The following is a 25471-nucleotide window of genomic DNA, read 5'->3' as shown; positions in this document are numbered from 1 at the left end:
GGCCGAAATGACAGTCGCGAACGTTGTTCCCCACCACGTATTCAATTCACATAAGACGAGTGACCTCTGCAAAAACAGTGCGACGAAAACCCCACCTACCTATTGTGCCCCCATACCTATCTTACCCCATTCTACTCTACTATCATCCTTCGTTAGCAGCGAATCTTGCTCGATAACTTTTTTGTTGCTTTTGTATGCAAAATTTTCATCAAGTTATTTAGTAGAGCAGAGGGATAGCGAGCAGAGAAATGGCGAATAGAAAAGGCCTAAAATCAAACTCTTGCGTTTGGCCTCAAAAACTAATTAAACAGTGGAAATGCGTGAGAAGTACGCGAAGCGTTTCGAGGCGGTATTTTTATGCACGCATTCGAAAAAGCTGGAATTATCCTACGCCGTGGCTGCAAATGTAATTAAAAAACCAAAAAAGTTTGTTGTAATGTGGAATCAGCGGTATATGGTGTAAAAAAATGTTGACGATTTTTCCGAGAGCGGCTTGAAGGGAGTGACGACAAAAAAGCAGGATAAAGTGATCGTCCAACTTTTTAAGCGGGACCCTTCGAGTGTAAGTATCAACACCATCGAACGTCGACTGAAGGAGGCGAACATATCCTACCGTCCCACACCATCAAAACCACTGCTCTCAGAAAAACACATTGAGAAACAACAAAACAAGAAAATGGCGTTACAGTATTGGACTGGCCTTACCAGTCCCCAGACGCCAACCCCATTGGAAATGTGTGGGGAATTATGAAAACGGATCTTGCCGGAAGGCCAATTCATGATTTATAGCAACTCGAGCGTCAAGTTCGCAAAATCTAGTAGTGTTTGTCGACGAGCTACGCAGAAATGCTTCAGAGCATGCCGAGAAGATGTCAGGCTATACTCGTCAACGCAGACTACGCAGCTTATTGAGTAATTTCGACTCGTAGTTTTATACATACTTTCATAAAAAAAAAGTTAAATATATATCTTTTATACTTCATGAATAATCGCGGCTCCTCTTTTTTTCGATCGAAAAATGTTTACGCTTTTTGTAACACTTTTTTGTAATTTATGGGTATATCTACATCTTCTCGATTATATTAAGCTATTAAAAACAACCGTTATTAATTTGATTTTTAAAGATTTTGTGCTTTTATCTTATCACGCGGATCAAGTTATACATCTTTTTATAAGGAAATGTGCAGCTGAAAGGTAGCATTCCAAGAGCTGCCACTATAGCGAACTTCCCCAAAAATGGTCTGCTGCTACTACAACAACAAAAGCAACATCTAACATTTCACAAATCTTAGTTAATGTAAACCACACCTTATTCCATATTCAAGAAAAATCAGAAAACAAAAATTTTGACAATGCCTTAAAATTTTGGGAGAAACTCCCATAATTAGGTCATGCGAAAAGTTATTTTATACAGGCGTTACCCCATTATGTATCTATATAGTATCAAAGTAAGAATGAAGTGGCAAACAAAGTATGACAGTTTTTTGAGAAACTATAGCGAAAATAAATTTAAAAAATCCTATGCTTTAGTAAAGCGACCCAGCAAAACTATTTCTCTCAACCACAAAAAATCGAATCATAAATACAATTTTCGGAATATTACAACCACAGCGCCGTTTAGTGGATGTATTCTTTTTTGAAGTGAAACTTCTAAGGCGTCGATCGACGATCGAGAATGGAGAGTAAAATTTCAAGGCCATGCAACTTTTTGGGCATTTTCGTTCCGCGAGAAAGAAAAAAGATATAACGTAGAGGAAAAGGAGAGAGAGAGCTATACCTTATGTATACCTTAGATACACTTTGGGCTATTTTTCCTGAGTTTTTCCTTGTGGTTGCTAATTTCTAGTGAGAAATAACACTGCCTACTTTTTGGCGCTTGTTTGTTGGTGCAAACTTGTAGGAAATATATTTTTGGGGTCTACTTTTTGGCGTTATGTAATATTTCTTTGGTGCCTACTGTTTGGGTCGTTTTTGATCCGAATTTTTTTGAGTTTATTTTTTATGCCTACTTTTTGGCGCTTATTTCCGTTTCCTGGCTGGTGCTTGTGCGTACTATAAAGTGCTATCCATTCCGACGTCGGATTTATTGGTATTGCCTTGCGGTAATTTATGACGTTGCTGCGGTCCTGGAATCGCTGCGTTTGTGCCGGTGATAAACGCTCGGAGTAGTGCGCATTGTTGCCACGGTTTGTGTCCGGCGTTTACCTACACCGGTCGGCCCTTCTCCGTTTTCTGTAAATTTTGTCTATTTGTATTCTCTGCAAATGTTGTGAATTTTTTTAGATATACATTCTTCCTCTCTCTCTCATTCTCTCTCGGGTCTCTCCCTCTTTCTCTGTCTGCCTTGAAAGTTTCTCTTCTGTTATGGGTACTACGCTACATGCACTTTTTTCCTAAAGCATAGTTACTCATAGTTAATATTTATATGCCCCAACTCCAAGTATGAACACGGTCGGACCATATAGTATATACGATTTATGTATATCTTTCAACCCAGCACCACCTAGCGGGCACAAAAAAAAACTCCTAAATCTTCAATTGTTCACGCTCACAACAATTCTCTAAAATTTCAATCCAATTTAATTGTGTACGAGTATAACCACAAACAAGCGGGCATTCGCATTTATATCTAAAAGGAATTTCTAATGGAGTTTCTGGAATTTCTAACAATATTTATGTGCCAAAAATTTTATCAGAATATAAATAAAATTTTAATTTTTGAAATCGCAACTTGATAGTTCTTGAATGTTAGCCAAAACAACTTACGCGCACATCTTCAGTTTATACCCGAAAATTGCTACCGGCTTAAGGGTCCATCTTTCCCTTCTTCGAACAACTTTTGGTGTACGGCTGGGCGCAGTAATGAAAATCTTTGAAGAGAAATTAAATAAAGTAGATCTGTAAACGTTTTATACCACATTTACGGAAAAATGCATTCACCACTGGGCTGTTTGGCCGAGTTCCTCCTCCTACTTGTGGTGTGCGTCTTTATGTTCTTCCACAAATGGAGAGACCTACAGCTTTATGCCGACACCGAGCGGCAAATGATTTTTATGAGGAGCTTTTTCATGGCAGAAATACACTAAGAGATTTGCCATTGCCTGTCGAGGGGCGACCGCTATTAGAAAAATGCTTTTCTTCATTTTGGTGTTCCATCGAGATTCGGACCTACGTTCTCTCTAAATTCCGAATGGTAGTCACGCACCAATCCATTCGGCTACGGCGGCCGCCTGGGATTGCAATGATAATTTTCAAAGCGTGGACGACATTTTTTTGGTCTTAAAAAAATTTCGAGGGTAGCATCAAGAAAAATAAAATTGTTTTTGAACCATTCTAAAACATTCCTTTTAGCAAAAAGTTCATTTGGTTAGTCAAATAGATATATAAACCAATTTTGTTGTTATTCAGTTGAAAATATCCAAACATTTTACTTCTTTTATTTTTTTCTCAAAAATGTACCAATGGTTCTTATTTATTTTTTCTTTTTGTTGTATTTCGATTAATTCATTTTTCACACACGTAGAAGATATTTATTTACATATGCCAGTAATCGGTTGGCATCACCTCCTTCAATTGCCCCAAGTTGCACAAATAAATAGCACCGTTTTTCATCATCTCCATCGCCTTGATCATATTCATCGCGCACTCCTCGGGCGATTGCTGTTTAGCCTTGTTCATCGCTTCAATCATTTCACCAACATAGGCTTGCTCACCCATCATCGACTTCTCACGCAAATTCATCATCATTTCACTGGTAGTTAGACCAGGGCAAACAACTATGAAACTAACACCAGTATGTTGATAATGATGCTGATCCTGTTGCGGAAGCAAATGCAGAATCAATCAATGCTGTTTACTCCACTCAATAATGCACTGGCATATACAGATATTCAACTGGAAGCACTTACCGCCATCGAACGGGTAAACCCGACAACACCATGCTTAGCAGCAGCATATACCGGGAAGGCAGGAGCAGGTTCCAATCCATAAACAGAGGCTATGTTCATTACCATACCTCCTTGACCCATTTGCATTTTATCCATATACGGCATGCTCAGCATCACCATTGTCATCATGCCCATCTGAAATTGAGTGAGCAAATAATTAGTTAAACGGTAAGTTTTTATATTTTTGCCAAACATTTTACCAAATTTACTCCCATTGTGGTTTCCATGTCCTTGTCGGCCAAGGCGCCAGCACCATTGATCAAAACATCGATATGCTTTATAACACCCATCATTTGCTTAACAGCCTGTTCCATGCTGGAGTTATCCATCAGGTTCATATGGATGAACATAACTTTGACAGAGCTATTTTCTGCTTGTAACTTTTGCATCATCTCCATATTCTCCATGCGAGCCATCACAATTAAGTGCTTTTGAATACAAAAGGAGAGAATTCAATGAATAAAAAATCTATGTATTTTTATTAATTTTCTGCTTACGCTGATCTTCTTCTTCATCAGTATACGACAAACTTGGTAACCAACACCGCTGAAGCCACCAACATAGACAACATTTTTACCATTTAAATCGAGCATTTTGTATTGTACTTTAAGATTTAACTAACACTTAAAAAAAGATTAAAATATTAAAAAAAAATTAAACAATTATTTTTATTAATACGGACAACGCTGCCTTGCACAAGACTATGAGTTCCTTCACCACAGCATTGTCTTTTATAGCCGCTCGATTTTTATATTGGATGTTTACCGTGACACAATAATCAAACATTTGAAATTTCATGTGTGAAAAAGGCCAATCATTGATAAGCCAGACGGCGGTTCTATTGCTGTTGCATTGAACTCCTCTTCTGCTTTCTCTGTATGTAGAATGTTATATATCCGTGAAGTATATACATATATCTATGATGTTATGTATATACTCGTACGAAGCGCACACCATTGAACACAAATCGTCGTTCCTTTCTAAATTTGAGCATGCATATGGATGATCCCGGGTTACTGCTTGTATATTCGGTTGTCTTTAGACAAATTTATTTCTTCTTTATATTTAAATATTTCAAATGCGATAATTTGCACATATTTAGGTGTTTGCTTCTAATCACAATTTAAATGTGTCTTATTGGTAAATTTATTAAAGGAAAGGTGCAATAAAACGTTGGAAGGTTAAAGTAATCTGTGCATACATACATATATTTACACACAGCTCCGGTAGAAACATTCCTTAAAAATGCGTCCAAAGAAAATCGAAATTTGGGGATAGGTTCCACAACTTTAAAAAATCGGTTAAGATGAAAAAACTGTAAATATTTTCCCAAAATGCAGTCCAAAAGAAATAATAATCAAATTCATATTACATAAATATTCAAAAAACAAAAAAAATTTATTTTTATTATAAATTAAAATTAGTGTACATTGAAAACTCAATCCATATGTAGGTGGTGAAATGGTTGAAGTGCCTTTCTGGCACTTCTCAAGTAGCACTGAAGCGCCGCCGTTTTGATACCATTATGAGACCTCCATCAGGAAGAGATATACAACTCGCCAGAGCTGTTGATGTAATGGAGAAGATTGATGGGATTTAGGTTGGCGCACTGCCACAGGCTGCCAAAGAAAGGAACACCCGGTGACCTTAATCGTTTACAGAGAAAGTGCCCATGGTCTACTTCTCTTGAAAGGTCTCCATAATTTCTGCAATGAGGGTTAAATGGTAACCCTAGCTTTTCCGTGTGTGTGCCGATCGTCCAGGGACCGGTAAGCACAACTACAAGTTCACAAATTGAATGACGAGGAGTCCAAAGGACTTTCTGAGTTCTTCGTATATTGTGCTGGAGCCAAAGGGTTTTCGAAATAGCACATGAAGAAATGGAGCTCCATCTTTTCTGCGCTTTCCTGAGAAATAATTTATGCAGTTCCCCTTGAGGTCTCTGAGGTCAATTCAGTCCCCTTCCTGGCAAGCTCATCGGTAATTTCATTTCCCTTTATGTTCCTATGTCCTGAAACCCAGATCAGAGAAATGTTACCTGCACACCCAAGATATTTAATCTCCTCCTTATAGGAGGCGTCGTCAGAGCCTTAATCGCGGCTTGACTATCGGAGAAAATGTTAAGCATTTTGCATGGCTGCAGCATCGCAAAGAATTCTGCTTGAAAAGCACTAGCAGTATTCGGCAGTTTAAAAGAGATAGATAAATTAGCTGATTTAAAGGATACCCCTGCTCCGACTCCCGATTCCATCTTGGAACCGTCAGTGAAGACAGAGGTGCAAGCTTCGGTGCAGTGAGAAGATACCCGTAGAACTCTGAGAAGAAACACGTAATGAATAGCGTCGCGGAACGGTGATGCCGAACCATGCTGCGGTGGCAAAGACGATGGGACACTGAACCGAGTGGCAGATGGACGGTGGATCACATTCCATCAATAGACAAATGGATTTAAAGAAACTTCGGTGAAGTGGATTACTTCTTAACTCAGTTCCTCTCGAGCCACGGATACTTCCGCAGATGCCTATGCCGCATGGGCAAAGTAAGCGAAGCGCCGAGCGAAGACGCTGAACACACGTTTTTTGAGCAATAGTTGTGAAAGGTAGGTCGCTATTGCACTGCGGAAGCAGATTGGCGATATTGCGCCGAGTAACATAATCAGCACAATTCTCGAGCGCGAGGACAGCTGGAACGTGGTAAAGAGATACATCGAGGACACACTTTGAAAAAAAATATAAACACAGTGAAACAAAGCGAATTAATACACAAAAAAACGAGCCTATAGCATTAAAGTTGGCTACAAATACGGTGGCCCCGGACGTGGCTGAATAGAATTGGTCCTTTATTGCCGCTCCAGGCCCTTCCGCATTAATGTAGGAAGTATTCCCGCGAAGGGGGTCTCCCCAAAAGGAAAGAAGGGATTGCTTAAGTGGTCACATCACTCGACGACGTTCACTGTAAGTGCGAAGGCATCTTGAACCCTATCTCACCCACCAAAAAAAAAAATCACATATTTCCAGCCCATCTGTTCGGTTTTATGCAAATTAATATTAGCGACTGTTTTCAGCTTTCTCGAGTTGTTTATATAAGGTGGTGCAAAATTAATCACTCTTTCAAAAAAAATATTTTTTTTTTAGATTCGTGCAAGAACGAAAATTTCGTGTAAATTTAACTTTTCAATGATTCGCAACCTGGAGTTTAATACGGTTGTACAAGAACGGCGCCTCATAAAGGTCAATTCCAATCGAAGAATAACGGTGACCTTATCGCGGCAAGGAACTCTGGACCATTTGAGATTCTCATTCAATTTATTAACTGCTAAGATCGCCTTAACGAACAGATGGTCAAAGCACAAGAACTGCAACAAGTAGATCAGCAATAGAAGCAAAGAGGGGACGAAAGTATATCCGGTTACTACCACTTCAGGGGTCTCTCGGCAGTGGAGGCCGCTCTTGTCGATAAAGTCCTGGAAACCTTTGCCAAAGGAAAAGGGATCTCAGCCAAGAATATGGAAACTTTGAGCTTGCAACTTCCTCTTTGCCGCCTAACTCCGGAAACACCGCCACTCTTGTTTCTCGAATGTGATGCCATAGAGAAGGTGTAAACGTCTTAGCTTAGTCCGCCCAGAATAAAGGCACATATGCTCAGCCCAATTCAACTCCATCTTAGATTTATTGAAGGAACTAGGTTTAGATAAGGTGTTGCGATAAGTAAGGGGCACCAAAGATCTTAAGGGCAAACCTATAGGTGTCAACCACTCAAATAATTCGGAGACCATCGCTTTAGACCGCTTTATTCCCAGTTTTCAATGAACCTAAATAGCTGTAGAAAGATCATGTAACTCCCGTCGTTCTTAAAAAGAGATTTGCTTGTTATAAAGGGTGGTCAATTTAGAGGTATCGGATTTTAAATTAAAATAAAACAACAAAAATTTAAACTGATTGGGAAATCTTTATTATTTTTGTGTAAAACCATTCACGACATTTAATATTTTAATTTTTAAAGATAATCCCTTTCAAGTGTTGGCCACAACTACGTCGTAATTCGGCCACCCGTAAACACCAATTTTGAATGACTCGCTGGAGGGCTTTGTTCGGTATTTCGTTGAATAACTTTAGTAATGTTGGCTTCCAATGCCTCAATCGAAGCTGGTTCATCCACAAAGCATTTAGGCTTTACATTCCCCAACAAATAAAAGTCCAAAGGTTTGACATCACACGAGATCCTGGGAGCCAATCCACTAGTCCAAAACGAGAGATAAATTGCTCATCGAAACGACGACGCAGTAAATCCATTTTTTCACGGGCTGTATGGCAAGTAGCGCCGTCCGCCGTCTTGTTGTGGAGATCAAAGGCATCAATTTCCGATATCAGAAAGTCGTGTATCATGGCACGATAGCGTCCGCCATTCACTGTTACATTGGCACCAGCCTCGTCTTTAAAGAAATGTGGGCCGAAGTTTCCTCCAGCTTATAGACTGCACCAAACGGTTGCTTTCGACAGATGTAATGACTGTTCTTGAATGACTGCGGCTTGTTCTTCAGCCCAAATACGGAAATTTTGCTTATTGACGTAGCCATACAGCAAATATGGGTCTCATCGCTCATCATCATTAGTTGGCCAGTTGGCCTGAGCGCTTGAAGAACACTTTTCACAGAGCGTCGATTTTTGTAATACGATTGTACGATTTGTAAACGTGTTGAGGCGTACGTTTTTCCTTGATGAAATGACAATGAATGTTGAAAAAAATTATGTTTTTATTTTGACCCTATTGGAAAAAGTATTTCCAATTTGGGGAAAAGATTTACACCCCTATTGCGAATGTCGACTGGGAGTATAACTGACTTTTGTCGATTGAATCGATAATATTTTCTTTTGGCATTGTGTTTCGTAATAGACAACGCACTATTTTATATTGCCCGTACATGCAAGTAAATTTTTACTGTTTACAACTTTAGATTTGTAATTCCTTAAAGCAGGTATTACTTTTTGTAGAATTTTCATATAAAATTATTCTCTATTCCCACGGTACGTAATGTACTCTTCCACTCGTCAATCGCTCTCTTAATCGAAGTTCACTGCACAATTACACTTCAAATTACGTAATTCGTCGTAAAAAATTCTAGAAGCGAATTACCTCATTTGTAAGTAATTCAGTCTAGTCTAATTTATACCGGAAATTAATCGAAATTAATTGTCAATGCGGCCTCGGTAGTCTAGCGTACAAGCCTGCTATCCCAGAGGTTGTGGGTTCGAATCTCACGTAAAGCACGATGCTCGCACTTTTCCAAATTTACCTAGTTTCCCTGTTTCTAAAACAAAAAAAATCATTCTTCAACCCCAAAAACGTATCCCTTTCATCCTTACTCCCGCACAATAGTCTGCGCATTATTGCACTGTGACTGCTGAAACAAGCAAAAAACAAAGAAAAACACACAGTTAGACATTGCATCAGTGGCGGAAGTCCTCAACCATCTGTGCAATCCTTCTGTCAGAAAATTGGCAAACACAGATGGCGCTCCAAGCAGTAAGAAGGCGTTGTTCCTAAGCAGCGACAGGTGGCCACTACTTAGGACTGGTAGCGACAGGCTAATCACATACCCTGTTAGAAATCAAAATAGATTACTGAAACCAACGCAAGACTGAGTCTTGTCCGAGGCCCTATGCTCCCGAGAGGAGTGAACAAGGAAACCAAAAAAAAAATTGTCAGTGCAAAACGAAAGAGTAAACCAAAACAAGGAAACAAAGTGAACTAACATTGAATAATAACCAGAAAATGTAATTTTATAACAATGAAAGCAAAAAAAACAAATTTCTTAAAAAATTAGTATGCCGAGGAGCCGTAAAAATTGCCTTCAGAGGGAAACCTTCCACCTCTATTAGGAGCAGTTACAGGTTTTGAAAAAAACCGGATCTTCTAAGTATTGTGAAGATATAATTAACCTCTGAAAGTTTAACCTGGAAGAAAGTAAGGACTTTGAAAAGTTTATTTGAATATTTCATGAAAATTTCTTCTAATAAATATTTTAGAATCGAACTCACACAAAGAGCAAAAACAAGAAAGAAAATTGCCAAAGTGAATTACAAATGCGGTGTGTCATCAGAGTAATTGAGCGAATTGCGCACCGTGGGAACTTAGCATTACTTAGAAATAATAGAAAGATGGATGGCAAATAAGTATGACTCAATTCGAGACTCGCAATACCATCGATAGTCGATAATCGCAGTCGTTTATCTGTTACTAGTCGACACTCGCAATGGGGGTGATAGTAATATTTCGCTACTGGAATTTTCAATTTAAATGTTAGCAATGACAATTTTTTTCAAAAAACAGCGGCTAATATTGCTCTAATTGCGAATGGCTTTAATTTCTAAAGTTCAATATGGAGTCCATGATTTTTACCCGTAAAATCGTTGTATGATATTTTTATAGCAGAGAAAAAATTAAATACCCCGCTAGTTGGTTCTACGTTACGGATTTGACAGATTTGAATATGATTTATGAGTGACATTTAGCAACAAAATGTATACAAATGTGTTAGAACAAACATCAATATCCTCGCTCTCACTGAAATCGGATATACTATCACTTCAGAAGCTTTCCTATTAACAACATCTTGCATCGAAATTCAAATTCGTGGCCTCGACAGTCGGTTTTACATGACCGGAGCGACCCGGATTTGTATCCGGCGAAGTACTGTCACTCCACCAGCATTTCCCGTACGTGTGTTAGGAAGATTTCTGCTGCTAAAACAGGAACAACAACCACATCTTACAGCGACCGTGAAACAAATAGAAACGAAAAAAATGTTGTATTAATCGCAAAAAGAAATTAGCAAGGCGCATTCATTAAAGGTGGGGGCACTAGACCAACAACATTGTTCTGTTCGCTTGACTGTCAAAGAAAAGTATTGAAAAACTATAAAACAAATAATGCATTCGCCTTGTTTCATTCTGTGCTGACAGCAACATGGGCACGGCGAAAGGAAAAACACAACTCAGCTGACCACCAACAACACCTTTAATAGATTCGCCTTGGAAATTAGTGATACTTCAATTTAAAAAATATGGAAAAATAATGCAAAGAATCAACTTTGAATGTCATTATCTCCGTTAATAATAAAAGTAACAATTGAATATGGAACTAGTGCAATAATCAATGTTGGTAATGAGAAATCTTGGAATTCCACCCCTAATTCGAGATGCGTATAAGAGCTTACACGATTTTTTAAAATATGACCTTCAATGTGAAATTCTGGCAAAATTTTAGCTAATCTAAAATATTAGACCTAAATTCAGCAATTGTTGCGCGCAAAGTCAGCCCATAAAAATTTCGATTCCTTGCTTCATTCATTTTTCGTTCTCATTTTCAATAGTAAATTACGTCAAATACGAAATTATCGAGGAAAATACTTATTGAAAACTCTCTTATTTTTATTTACGTATTCACCTCCAAAGATCTATGCAAAATAAGTGCCAAACATCAGTAAATATCAGCCTAGCATTTGTAACAGGGTCGTAAATTTATAAGTGGCGCATTACCGCCGCTTTTATTAAGTACGCCGAACAATCACTAAATCTTTCCAGTTTTTACGCACGTATTATGAGGAGATGGCATCACGTTCTGCCACAAAATTTCTAATTTCTAAAATAATCGCAACGCCTCACATTCTATCAATGAAGTATTGACAATCTAATGTTCACTAACTAATCAACTGCAGTAGAAAGTGTTGACTGCAAATTTAAAATAGAAGAGGGAGGCAAAGTAAGTTTTTATTTAATAAATACTAATCTGAAGTTTAATTTCATTTATTGTGTGTAGCCAAAATCAAGTTTAAATGAAACGAAGTTATTGGGCTATGCTTCCATATTTTCAGGCGAGTTCTGCCCTAAACAACGTCTGCAATACTATATTGCGGCAGCTAACCAGCTGAGCATCAGAAACAGGCCATCAAAAATGTAACAGGGTCGCAATAATGTTGTAATTATTGAATACGACGAACATAGACATGGCAACCAGTTCTACCTTGCCGCAATAAACACTCGGATTTTTTCCCCGACCAAGGACTGTGGGCTCAGTAAACTAGCCCTGTCTAGTGCACCACACCGCACCTTAGCCCAACGTACACATACTTACGAACGGATACGAAATAAAACATAAGTGCCATTATTTATTACTGACTTAAACTTTTAATAATATATTTCCTTTTTATTAGTATTTTTATTATCAAATCTTTGCTTTAATTTTTTTGTTTTTTTTTCAGATGAATTATTTACTTGCATTGGTTGATCTGTTTTTTGTTTTTTCTTCTGTCAAATTTATGCTACATTTAATTCAAATACATATTTGCGGGTATCATGCATTTGTAGTAATTGCCGTAGGTGCAAAACCCGACAACGGGCTGCCATGTCACTACTTTTGCTTGCTAACAATTTTATCGTATATGTAAATAATATATATGTATATGTATATAGTGAGAGTGAGCACATTTACATAAAATATTTATATTTGTATCGTAGCATTATATATATTTCTTCGTTTTCTTTTATTTCCATGCCAGTTCTAGTAAATATAATCTATATTTGTTAAGTGTATGAATTGATGGTGGTATTGTAATGAATGGATGGATGGCTACACTTAACGAACGCGTTAGTTTCGTCGCCATAAAACCTACATTTAAATATCCAGCAATGTTTGGAAAAACATCTTTCAGTGCGATCGACACATAAAAATTTACAATTTATAGATATTAGTAAACACCCTAAAAGCCACGCACAGGCTTATTTGATTTTATGGTCTGTCTCCCTCTTAATCTCATAATTTTTACTTTGCTCCTGCTATTCAATAACAAAAAACGAAAAAATTCACTAAACCTGTTACCGATTCAAGAAAGATCTTTAAAATTCTTACTTCGGTCGATCTGCGGGCAGCTTTTTTTGCACTTTTATTAACCCTATATAGGAATGGGTAGTTTAGGAGTAATACATCCGCTGTGCCTTGGCAAAGGGAAACTGCAACTAGAATACAAACCAAGTTTTTTCCATCTACCATCTATCTGTGTACGCATTCGCCTCGTTGATTTTTTCTTAATAGATATGTGCAATGGTTAACAAATACTTTAGCTTTGCAGCTTAGCTTTTCAATTTAATTGTAAATTTTTTAAAATATTTTAACTCTTAAAATTAAACAGTAATAATAGCTGTAAAGTTGAAAAAATGTAAGTTGTGTTGATTTCTGGTATAAAATTCCTAGAATTTTACATTCCCTTTATCTCTATGATCTGTTCTCTGCTTTGCTTTCAGCTGTATTCCTAAAACTCAGTTCTGTCTTAATTTAGCAGTTGACGACTCCACTCCTTTTTGCCATATATACTCGTATGTGCGCTTTTAAGATAACGTCCCCTTCATTTACTCCTCCGAATAAACATTCAATATCATAGACCGGCCAACATAAATATGAGTATGAGAACTTTGTAACTGTTGTGTTAACCTGATAATCTTTAATTATTATGTTAAATTTATGCTGATGTTAATTGGCTCACTCTCATCATGGGCGAAATATTAAATTTCCACTTTATTTATTATTTGTGTTTGTAATTTATAAATTTAGTTTTTCCTTTTCTTTTTTGCGTTATTTTAATTAAGGATTCAGCATAAAAGTCGTATTATATTTCTAATTTTATTTCCTTTTGTTTTAATGTTTGTAAATGCTTTCTTATTCGTATGCTTCGGGTTTCAAAACACATCACCATCATTTCTACAATGCATATTTGCCTTTACTTTCGATCTTCTATTATAATTACATCCATCATTTTCATTATGATAAGCAACCCTTCCATCCGAGCAATACATCTATATATATTCAATAAATTTTTCTTTTGCTTCTTAAAACTCAATTTCATTTCATTTTTTATAACAAACAAATTCTTTCATTTCTTTACTCTTTTGTTTTTTATGTCGCCATTAGTTCGTTTGGACTTGGTTGTTTCATATTTAATAAAACTAACTGTACTAACATGTTGTTCCGTTGTATTTTTCTTTTGTGTATCCTTAATCATCATTATAAATATTAATCGTATTGAATTGCTGGCATCCTATTTAACTCCTATACGCTCAAATACGTCCGAAAACTACATTGTTTCTCAGCAACAGATATCCTAATATGGGTCGGAGTTGGTGGAAGAAATATTTTATAAAGTACATTTTTGTTTTGTTTGTCTACTTTCATCGTGAGCGATGGACGCCGGCTAATTCAACAGATTCCTTCCTTATTTTATTTTCTCTTTTCCATTAATGATGCTTATATAAATATTATTTATGATGTTCTCATTTGTGTACTGTACTTGATATATGTTGATTTCTTGTGGCTTCCGGTGCGATTATTGTAGTTATTAATGACGTTTTTTTCCTTCTGAGAATTGTGATCATTATTGGCCTGTAAAGAAAAAAATGCATTAGTGGTAAATTATTTTAGTCAAAGTTCTTGTCAATCCAGAATTTGGACAGGGTTATCCCAAATGCCAAAAAGAGGTGGTGGACAGATATTGCAAAAATGTTGCAGAGGAGCTAACTCCAAATGTCTAAAGCATTAAAGGAATATCGCACATGTTTTCAGCTGTACTTGCAATATACTTGGTTTTGCTGCCTTATTCGTAAAAACCAGGAATCAAAAATAACAGTTTTTCCAAATTCGCCAAATTACGCCCTTTTTGGGTGTTTGGCCTACCTGCTCCCTCCTCCTATTTGTGGTGTGTATCTTGATATTGTTTTACAAGGACCTACAGTTTTAAGCCGACTATGTACGGCAAATGTTTTTTATAACGAGCTTTGCTTTCTCATAGCAGAAATGTACTCAGGGGTTTGCCGAGGGACGACCGCTATTAGAAACATCTTTTTCTATTGTTTTGGTGGTTCATGCACGGAGATTCGAACCGACGCACTTCATTCGGCTGCGCCGGCTGACTATTCATTTATTTATTATTATTTATTAAAATTAGACCTCTTCTATTCGTCATTTTCCCACTCGTCATGTAATTTAATGCAGCTCAATTCCCGCGTTGCCTATATATGTTCATTTATTCCATTTACTATCATCTACTCGCCCCTTGCTAACTATTGGCGAAAAGAAAAAGCCTATTATTTCTCTTATATTACAGTTATCAAGCAACAAAAAAAAAAAAAAAAATAAACGTTGGGATATAAATATAAAATTTGGGATAATAAATAAAAATAATTCTCATCTAATAATTGTTATGAAGCAACGTTTTTGCGATAAAGGTTAGGTGCGGTTGAACTGGTTACCTTGCAGTCACGGATAGATCGGTTCAGTCCATAGCGATACCAGATGGAGTTAATTAGTTAAGTGTTATGAAATAGTCCACCCGCATGGGACCTGTTTTTATTTCGAATTTAACGAGCCATTTTTGCGATAAAACTTATACAACCCACTAAGACTTGTTAAATTGTGCCACTTTACTTACCAGATCCTCCAGCTGCGATTGGCTGAGGTGTGTTGCTATTTTCCACAGTTGCCGATTTCGTGGCATTTGGCGTTGAACCAGACACCATGGCTGATGGCTGCGGTTGTTGCACCTGATTCTTCAGTGCTTCGGCCGTATTGGCACCGTTGTTAGTGTTATTAGATGCACCGGAGTTTCCAGTGTTAGAATTAGAAGTGCCGCCATTGCCACTATTTGAGGCAGCATTTGGGTTTCTGGAACGGTAACGATAATTGCCTCCTCCACGATGATTCCGATTGAATCTATCACCATAAGAGCCCATGTTACGATTGTAATAGCTGCCACGGCCACGGTAACTGAAAGTTAGTGCAGATATGTAATACATTAAAACCGAATTACTTATATGCCAGCGGTAAGGGAGAAATTACTAGTTTCTTGATGAATTAAGATTCTCTTAATTTGGCAGAGGTAAGTCCCTGGTATGCAATTATACATAACCTGTAACTAATTACTTACCCGCCACGTCTTGTAGATGAGACCCCAAATGTTTCGCTATTCAACTTGCGTTCCTGACGCCAGTCAATTTTCTTGTTCTTGCTACGATCCTGTGCTGCTTCGCAGGATATATTATCAAAGAAGGACTTTGTCTTATCATATCCCACAGTGATTTCCTCCTCCTCCGGTTCATGTTCTCCAGCACCAGTCTCATTACCAGAATCGTCCTTCTTTTCTGTTTCGCCATTCATCTATAAATTAAAATAAAGGTTTTTTTCATAATTTAAAAATATATTGTATACAACAAAGCACGGAAAACAGTTTCGCCATTAAAAGCAATAGCTTGGAAGTTTTTTATGGTAAGACAAGCACAAGGAAAACAATCACCCAATAATTTAAATATATATAGAATAAACTAAGTTGTACAAAACTAATACGAGCGAAATGAGCAAAATAAAAAGAATGAATACCTGCTCGGTTTTGGGTTCTTCGCCCACCTTAAGTTTGGACAGTTGTGAACGAAGTTCCTCGAATTTAACATTGGCTTGCTCAAAGTCAAAATCTTGCAAGAATTTAATTGTGTTCTTCGGATTCCGTGGCTTATTTTGATTCATACCAAGACCGCCCATTGGTCGATAGCCCTGAAAGCAACCGAAAGAGATGTAGTACATATTTTTCTAAAATTAAAACAGTTAAGTCCGACAAGAATATTTAATACATTCTCACATAAATAATTATCGGACCGTAAAAACGCTTGTTTTAATTGATTTTATACGCACTTGATTTTGCATACGACCACGTCCACCGCCCCGGTTGCGCATCATGTTGTTACCATTATTAGGATTGCCGCGATGCATGGTCCAAGCATGATTTTGGCCTCCGCCCCCACCGCCACCGCCGCTGCGTTGATGGTTGTTACGTTGGTTGCTGTAATTGTTGCCAGCACGAACTTCATGATGTTGATTGTTGTAGGCACCATCTGCGTGGCGTCCAGAATCACGTCGATCACGTGGCTGTTGGAAAAAGTCATTGTTGTTATTGTTGCGTTGATTATTGCTGCCACCTCGTTGTTGGTGATTTTGTCTCTTTTGACCAGCATCACGTCCAGCAGCAAGTCCACTATTCGAGTGTTGGTTTTGACGCTGCCTTTCTCGGTCCACCTTAGCGAGCATATCGGGCGAAGAGCTCTTCTGTGAAACATGGCTCATTGGCGTCGTAGAGCGCGATGCACCAGCAAGTACGTCTATCACGAAATGATTTAATTATTTCATATGTTACCAATTAAATAAATATAAAATTTAATGAAAATGATAATGCTGAAAATAAAAAAAATTTTGTAACCAAAAAAATAAAAACCAACTGAATGGAATATTTCTACTGAAGAATACCACAGCGCAGAGAAACAACAGGTGTCAGGACTAAGTTCAGCATCCCGCATGATGAATTGTAAGTTCCTCCCAAATACCTAATTGAAATGGTCATACTGAAATAATAATTGCTAGCAGAATATATTCATTAGAATCGAAGACTCTCACCCAACTCAAAACATTTAATTGAATGTAATGAGGATTTCTTCATTCATAGGTAAATACTTGTGGACAAACACATGGAACGTTTGTAAACTAAAGCCAGGAGAATCTGATGTATATATGTATGCTTCCACGGAAACTGCGTAGAACAAGAACCTTTAAAACATTCACATGCTTCGGAAACCAGATATTTAAATAGTCGATACATTGACTACACAGGCTAAGAAGTCGAAAATTACGTTCTTGTATTATTGATTTGCTGGCTGTAAGATCTTTAGGGTTCAGGGGTAATTTCTAATATAGAAATGCACCCTTTCACAAACAACTCTTTATTAGTGTATATTATAGAATTTTCTAATCGAATTATGGCAGACTACATTTTTTCCAATTGTAGTGTTTATAGCAATACTTCTTTAACATAAGTGGCTTTCCATTGAACAAAAACTTGGAATATATATTACGAAGCAGGTTTTCTTCTCCATATGTAATATATGCAGTCTAAATTGGATTACGCCGCCAGAATCTGGTATCCAATCTATATTTCTCTAAGAAGCAAAATAGTGCAGAGGAGTTTCATTTGGTTTGCTCTGCAACTGCTTCAGTTTAATTAGTTTGTCCCATTTTACACTGCACGATTTATGCTTACAAGCGTTAAGTTCCCAGCCAAAGAAGGTTCATCTCATATGCTCACTTATGACATAATATTATTAGCGTTTCCATTGATTCTCCGAAATCCCACTCCGAAACGAACATTACGATCTCGCTTTCTCACGTTAAAAAATATCTAAATATAATTATATTATTAAAAGTTTGCCCCCGTTTTAGGGCTCTAAACGAATATAATACAATTTTTTCTTTAACTAGTACCTAATTTTTTGGCACTTAGATAATTTTATATCCTTGTCATTAAGGTGTTTATAACCATAGACTTAAATATATAAACCAATTTAAATGGAATGTCCACTTAATCAAATTACTTGTGAAATTACGTGTTGAGGAAGTTTAATATTTGATGAAAAATTGTTTTTGTATTACCAAACACGGTATTATATTTCTCCAAGGGTTGTGACAAATAATGGGTTAAAAATATTATTTAACGATAAAAAAAAAAGCAAATTGTGGCTTTGGTGAAGGACAACAAATAGCTGAAAAACTTAATGGGTCGAAAGCATCTGTGATCAGTATTCGTTAGACAATACCGTGATCCGACTGTGAAAATGTACAGAACGCTAGAGCCAAAAACGACATCATCACATTTTAGAAGGCCTAAATGATTCTGGAATCACGAAGGCTTTGGGAACGCTGCATTGTCGTTCATACGAAAATGTGCTGATAATCAGCGCTCAACTTTAGGGTCTCAGTTGACTTTAACAAGGTACAAAAAGCTGTTACATTGTGCAGTTGCATAAGAATTCAGATAAAACCATTGTGAGACAAGGTAATTTTTAATTTGTTTGAATAGCATTTGCCATACAACTATTTTTTTAATCCTAATCTATTGGTTAGGTTAATTTTAGCGATGAATATGTCGTTTCGAAGCGATGACTGAAGCAAAGAACTTCGTTCGCAGGAGTCAGGATGAACGACAGTCAGGTGAATGCGTTATTCTTTCCATCAAACATTCACCAGCACCGTCCACAGACTAGCACATTCACCAGATTTTAATTGTATCTACCTAAAATCATAAGAATATACATAAGTGAAAAAAAAAACACGGTAGCAGTTTTGAAAGAAAATATAATGGATATTTGGAATAGGACATCGAATTGAGTGATATTTGCCAATTGCGTTGCCAGTATGCATCAAATAAAAATGCAGATTTGACATCTAAAGATGGACAAACTAATAAACTGACTCCTTATTTGTAACTTTCCCCAAATTATTAATACTTGTCTCAATAGTAGAAATAACTATTAAATTTACTCATCGCTCATAAGTAGACGATGAAGATTAAATGCGAAGATTCGATGTAAGAGATGAGTGGAACTCAATGACAAAATACTCGTTGAAATAAAAATCTTAAGATGAAAAGTAAAATTAAAACAACCGAAATTAAAGCGCACAAAACACATGCTCTCTTAGTCAAGAGAAGCGTTACCATCACACCTTGGTCTTTGTGTTCGTTAAGTGCCGCTTGAGACCTTATTTTCTTCACTTTGTTGGATGCACCAAAAATTGTAATATTGCTCCCGCCTGAAGGACCTCCACCACTACTGAGTAAACCACCAATTAGGCCAACACCGCCGCTGGCCATGCGATTACCACCGATGACACCATTTTTACCATTACTACCAATTACACTACCAACACCACCAATCACTCCTAGGTTTAAAGTGTTCGAAGTTGGTGTATTATTCAAATGAGTTGAGGAATTAGAATCATTGTGCTGCTGTTGCTGCTGCAACTGGGCTTGATTCGTCGGAATAGTGGATGCAATTGTTTTATTATGAAGTGATTGTTGTTGTTGTGGTTCCTGCGTCTGATCTTGTTGCTGTAGTTGGGTCAGATTGTTGTTGCTGTTGCTGATTAGTAACTCACTTGGTTGTTTTTGCTGCTGTTGTTTCGATTGTTGCGGCTGTTGCTGTTGTTGTGGCTGCGGTGCTGGTTGCGGCGGTTGTTGCTGCTGATTCCCACCACCCAAGACATATGGTGCCGGTGCACCTGGAGCCAGAGATGGGGCACCACCCCCTGCTCCACCAATGCCTAATCCGCCCATGCCAAACGGATTCCCATATCCGCCAACTGCACTCATTGGCGGTGCATGAGGAGGGTTCAAGTTAGGCATAGGAAAATGTGGCATCATATGTTGACCATTTTGTAGTTGCACTTGCATTATAGCCGGATCATTAGGATGAGGAAGATTGTTATTCACTACCCGGATGTCTTTAATATCAGAACCACGAAAAAGAATGTAATCATAGATTTGGCTCTGGGGAGCAATTTGAAACTGCGTTTCTCGATCCTCGGTGCCAAAGGAGCGAACTGTAAGATAAAAGAGATTATTTTTGTTAGCCAAATACAAACAATAAGAATTTGATGCAAACAATAAAACTACGGAATATTTAGGTATATATTAAATCTTTATATACTTATATATAATTGGCTGACACCCTTGGGTGTTGGGTTGAGCTTTTCCTGTTTTATATTGTTAGACAAGTGGATTAAAAGTAAGTTAATAAATTTAATTAAAAAAAGGATTAATTAGACATTTTTAAATAGCCGAAAATATAATTTAAACATGGTCCTATCATTATACCACAATAACCGCAATAACCACGACTCCAAAATTCAAACGGCAAAGTGATATCTTTTATTATTGAGTTTAAAAAATGACTTGTATTTGAAGATAGTAAGTAGGACGCTGTTTATTAAATGATTATCAAGGAGACGATGCGATCACATTATTTTGTGAACTGTAAAGCAGTTTGGGATTATTATTTATGGCAGGCGCTTTATGTATTTTCATGACAATCTCCCAAAATTACGGAAGAGGCATCTAAAATATGTGAGTTTTTAAGTTGGCAATTCAATTTGAGTTCATATAATATAGTTCATTTCCATATAAAACCCTAAAATACTAATTTACGAAATCCGCTTAAAAAGGAGCACATCTATGAACTTGAATTTGCAACTCCAAAGAAAAAAATTAAGTATTTTCAAAGAAGCCTATGCACAGTTCAGAGTTTCTTTTATTTCTCGTGAAATAATCTTACCTCACAATTGCCAAAATTTGGTTGTCGTTTAAAAAAATTCAGCTTGATAGCCCAAAACCTCGGCAACCAATCTTTTTTCGGGGTTAAAATATTATAACTTCACAACAACTTGTGAATTGCCCAAATATCACACTGGTTAACATTTCTGAATTGATTTTCATTGCAGTTTTTTTTAAGCTCCCACCCGGTGCTGCCCCTTAACGGTAGCTGCTACTGCCGTTAACCTCAGTATAACGGTCCTTCCAAGCGACAGCTTATGTTTTTATTATTGAATTTATAAATTTTCTTTACAGCTTTCTATATATTTATATTTATAAAAAGGTAAATAAAAAAAATCAAAAAGTATCACAAAGTGTTTGTACAATAAAACCGTTGCCAACATGACATGATAAAGCCGAATAGCGGAGCAAAGCAGAAACATAACAAAAAAAAAAATTCTCAATAATACGAAAGTACCAACAAAATATAACTACAAAAAAATTAAAGAACGATGGGAAATGAAACAGCGAAAACGAAGGAAACCATTTTCTTTTTTTTTTTTACAGCACCGTTTTTTGATACTCCTTTACCAATTTGCTTTTGTACAACGGCGCTGCTGTTGCGCTACGACGTCGTCAGAGACGACTGCGACTGCACAGCAGCAAAGAAAAATGTTCCCCCCAAATTTGCAAATGGTGATTAGTGATTCAAATAACAGTAAAAGTAACTAATATGTAGATGTAACTTACCGTTCGACAATGCAATAGTGCACTCCTGTGGATCTACGGTGTATAGGCGACCCTCGTACCTGATATCAGCCTTCGAGATCAAGCTGATCTTGGAGCCCAACTCGGGCATTCCGCCACTCATTTTTTCGCAATTTGTTTTGTCAAATAAGCACCAAAAACCAATCCAAAGTGAAATGAATTTTGGAACAAGATATTAAAAAAGTATCAAAATTTTCGCAATTTTTTGCTTTCAAAAAGGTTTTCCCTTGCCAGATGCGACGCGACAAAAAACGCGACGTATTAAATTTACTTTTCTTTCAATGGCGGCGCTATTGCAGCAGCGCGGTCGTTCTTCGCTAACTGCGTTTCAAAGCACTGCAACGACGACAAATCTCACTCGAAATTTCCCACTTTTTTCTAAAAACTATTTAATAATCACGCACAAGAAATATATTAAAGTTTTCTAATCCACTTATTAATTCGATGCCAAAGTAAAAGCAAATTACTCCAATCCAGAAGCGATTTTCTGAAAATTTTCACCTATCTCGGTCGTCTGCTTCGGCTGAAGTGGAAAGAAATGTGTTTCGTTTGTCAGTCGTTGAGTGGAATCCAAAACAGGGTTACCTATAAGTCGTGCCAAATATGATCCACAGCGCTATATAAATGAGTATCACGTTATACAGAAACTAAGGGTGGCGACTTCCGAGGTCTGCCACTTAATTTTTCGCAATGTTGACAACCGCTTGACGTAATTACTTGATATTAAGAGATATTACTTGTTTCTAGATATTTAGTTAAGGCTAGTTAACCCCTTACGTACGTATTTATTTGATAAAGCATTTGCATGAGGAACGGACTTTTTTTGTGGTTGTTTGGAGAAATATGTACAAGCAGCACATTTACGTAAGAATTCATTTATTTTAAAAATATTAGTTACAAGGGCGTGGTAAACAAGTGCATGACGTGTCCTAGACGTCAAATGTTCTCAATGGGTTAATCATAAAAATACATCCAAATGCATATGTTTGCCGCTGGCGCTTTTGTATGTGTATGTGTGTAGTTTCTTTTGCTTTCGCTTCTTGCTCTTATTCACAAATAAATAATTTTCTTTATTTAGTTTATATATTCGCAGTGTTGACGTCACAGCGAATTCGGAAGACTCAATTTTGTATTCTCTCATTCTTGTGGGAAATAGTGCTGGAGTGCCGCAAATAAATCAGGGTCGATCCGGTAACGTATAGCCGACTGTCGGGGATGAACTTACACGTTAACTTATCAATGCACTCTGACTTTCGGAAATTGAATATAAAGCTAAATCAAGATTAAATAACTCTAGAATGTCAGTCCTTGTCTATAGGTTTTGGCAAAATACATTTATTATTTTTCTTTACTCCTTTCCACCTGTTTATTGTGCCGTGTATATATTTTTAGAAAGAAATAAATACCCATTTACGAATCCTACTAATACAGGGTGCTTTCCCCAATTCCTTAATCCCATACTTTTTTTTTCTATTAAATTAACGCGGAAAACTTGAAAATAACTTGTCTACACCTTTGCTTATATACCAAGGCGAATTGAGTACTGACGATGGCATCTTCCCAAAATACTTAATTTTTTCCAATGTTGACAAATCTGACATCAGGCTCGTTTCCGATACAAAGCAAACAAAAGCAAGATAGAATACAAGGTTGCGCTTTCCGAGTTCGCTGTGTCGTTAGGCGCCATGAATAAGCGGAATTACTTGTTTGTGAAGGGAAAGAATAGGGGAAAGCAATAGAAACTACCAAATACAAGAAGGAAGAACATATGTCCTGCCGTCTGCCATCCATGTTTTTTTTAATACCTTATTCGCTCGGTATTGTTGTTAGACGCTTCGCGAACGTTCATGTTTCGTCACAATATTAACTGTACTACATATGTCCATTGTACAGATCGATATGTAAAACCACGCTCAGCTGGTTGTCAAAAAATGCCCACAGCTGAGATCGCCTGATTCCAAAACAACATGGTTGCTGTCCCGTCTATGATGGGCAAACAGTAAAAAGATGCTACAAGTGTTTAGGTTTCAATTATGGCTCTAACAACTGCAGCAAAAAATTAAGGTGAAGCAAATGTATGGGGGAACACAAATCAAAAAACTGCACTGAGAGTAATCCAAAACCAATTTGTTGTAACTGTTGTGATGCCAACAAAGATTTAGAGCTGAATCTTGACATCGAACACAATGCATTTAGTCGGGAGTGTCCGGTCTACATTAGACGACTTAAACTTGAAAAGCAAAGGGTAGGATGTTAGCAACTAAAATCAAACAGAATTATTTAAAGTGCGTATATCTTAATATAAATAGTATTATATCTAATAAAGCTGAACTCGAAAGTCTTATTGAGACTGTTGACCCGGATATAGTTCTATGTTCTGAAACATGTACAAAAAGCCATTATGACAGGAGATTGGGTAGAATACAACGAAATAAAGAAAAGATACAAGAAAATGGTTAAAGTTAAAAAAATGCAGTATATGGAACACAAGGTTGATACAAAAAGATATGATAGTCGTTTAATGTGGAAATATTAAAAAAAAATGTTTTTAATAACACAGATAACAAAGAAAACATTAAAGAGGTGCTTATCAACGGGAAAATGGTTAATAAATTAAACGAATTCTTTGTGGATAGTATTATTGACATAAATAGTAACATAGAAAATATTGATTTTGAATTGATAAGGCAAGAAAAACTCTCAACTACGTTTAAATTTGAAGAAATTAGCACAGATGATATCGTTCATATTGTTAGGAAATCAAAGAGAAAATTTGGTGGAAATAACTTGTTATCAGAAGGGGTAATTAAGGATTCAGTGGAATATATGGGTCACTTTTACGGCATACTAGTAAATAGTATTCTTAGGTAAAGAACAGTACCTATGGATCGGAAAACTTCCACCATAATACCAGTAAAGAAGGTGAAAAATACTATAAAAGCTGAGGAACTTAGACCTATAAACACCCCTTCTAATTTGGAAAAAATATTAGAAACGGTGGTTAAAAACCAACTAATATTCTATATTGAGTCCAATAATATTTTCATGAAGGAGCAATCCGGTTTCAGGGCAAAGCATTCATGCAAAGCTGCGCTTAACCTGGTACTGTCGCAGTGGAAGGAAGACCTCAATTCCAAAATGAATGAAGTTGCAGTATTTAACAGTCTTAACAGTCAGCGATAGAAATCTGCATAGAGCAGTAACAAAAATGCAAGAAGATCTTAACTCTTTATACAATTGGTTGTGCGTAAATAAACTTAAACTAAATGTGACAAAAACAAAGTTTATGATTCTTTCTAGAGCAATAAGTGCTAGCTTCGGGGACCATAGCTTACAAATAAAAAATGAGAAAATTGAAGAAATAAGAGTAATTAAATATCTTGGAATTTATACAGATAATAAGTTAACATTTGAAGACCACGTTGAATATACAGTTAATAATTTGCGAAAAAATCGGGCTTGTGAAAAGATCATGCAAGTACAATACATAGGAAAGAGATATAAAAGTTTGGTTTATAGATTAATAGTTGAGCCGCTTTTTATATACTGTCCAACGATTTTGTTCATGGCTAGCGACACACAAGTT

At 36.8% G+C, this 25471-nt stretch overlaps 2 protein-coding genes and 1 long non-coding RNA gene across 5 annotated transcripts; 1 reads left to right on the top strand and 2 right to left on the bottom strand.

Moving 5' to 3' along the window:
- Window positions 1-3403: 3403 nt before the first annotated feature.
- On the bottom strand, window positions 3404-4640 carry LOC128860598 (development-specific 25 kDa protein). Its single transcript, XM_054098215.1, has 4 exons — window positions 4445-4640; window positions 4148-4375; window positions 3909-4082; window positions 3404-3816 (listed from the first exon to the last, which is right to left on the bottom strand). Exons 1-4 carry the CDS (start codon window positions 4538-4540, stop codon window positions 3535-3537), a joined length of 780 nt encoding a protein of 259 aa, XP_053954190.1. The 5' UTR covers window positions 4541-4640; the 3' UTR covers window positions 3404-3534.
- A 6903-nt stretch (window positions 4641-11543) lies between these two features.
- On the top strand, window positions 11544-12703 carry LOC128861401 (uncharacterized). Its single transcript, XR_008454373.1, has 2 exons — window positions 11544-11708; window positions 11766-12703. It is a non-coding gene; the product is annotated as an uncharacterized LOC128861401 (long non-coding RNA).
- A 355-nt stretch (window positions 12704-13058) lies between these two features.
- LOC128861399 (protein LSM14 homolog B) lies at window positions 13059-22430 on the bottom strand. 3 transcript variants are annotated; one of them, XM_054099519.1, is made up of 7 exons: window positions 21868-22430; window positions 19965-20408; window positions 16677-17140; window positions 16368-16538; window positions 15919-16148; window positions 15424-15758; window positions 13059-14378 (listed from the first exon to the last, which is right to left on the bottom strand). In XM_054099519.1, exons 1-7 carry the CDS (start codon window positions 21986-21988, stop codon window positions 14371-14373), a joined length of 1773 nt encoding a protein of 590 aa, XP_053955494.1. In that variant the 5' UTR covers window positions 21989-22430; the 3' UTR covers window positions 13059-14370. The 3 variants fall into 3 exon arrangements, with proteins under 3 accessions (XP_053955494.1, XP_053955496.1, XP_053955495.1); XM_054099521.1 differs by lacking the exon at window positions 21868-22430 and adding an exon at window positions 21140-21273; XM_054099520.1 differs by lacking the exon at window positions 13059-14378 and having other exon boundaries at window positions 15416-15758.
- Between the last annotated feature and the right edge of the window lie 3041 nt (window positions 22431-25471).

Source organism: Anastrepha ludens, chromosome 4 (genome assembly GCF_028408465.1).
Source record: "Anastrepha ludens isolate Willacy chromosome 4, idAnaLude1.1, whole genome shotgun sequence".
Taxonomy (NCBI): Eukaryota; Metazoa; Arthropoda; class Insecta; order Diptera; family Tephritidae; genus Anastrepha; species Anastrepha ludens.
The sequence above is the reverse complement of the archived record's forward strand: the minus strand, read 5'-3'. Positions and strand labels throughout refer to the sequence as shown.

Bases quoted from the DNA above. Each gene is read 5' to 3' on its own strand.
- LOC128860598 (XM_054098215.1), bottom strand. From the start codon at position 4,540: ATGCTCGATTTAAATGGTAAAAATGTTGTCTATGTTGGTGGCTTCAGC. The intron at 4,376-4,444 runs GTAAGCAGAAAA...TGTATTCAAAAG, and splicing joins TGATGAAGAAGAAGATCAGC to CACTTAATTGTGATGGCTCG. The intron at 4,083-4,147 runs GTAAAATGTTTG...ACTCAATTTCAG, and splicing joins CCACAATGGGAGTAAATTTG to ATGGGCATGATGACAATGGT.
- LOC128861399 (XM_054099519.1), bottom strand. From the start codon at position 21,988: ATGAGTGGCGGAATGCCCGAGTTGGGCTCCAAGATCAGCTTGATCTCG. The intron at 16,539-16,676 runs GTGCGTATAAAA...GGTTGCTTTCAG, and splicing joins GTGGTCGTATGCAAAATCAA to GGCTATCGACCAATGGGCGG. The intron at 16,149-16,367 runs GTATTCATTCTT...TTTAATTTATAG, and splicing joins AAGAACCCAAAACCGAGCAG to ATGAATGGCGAAACAGAAAA.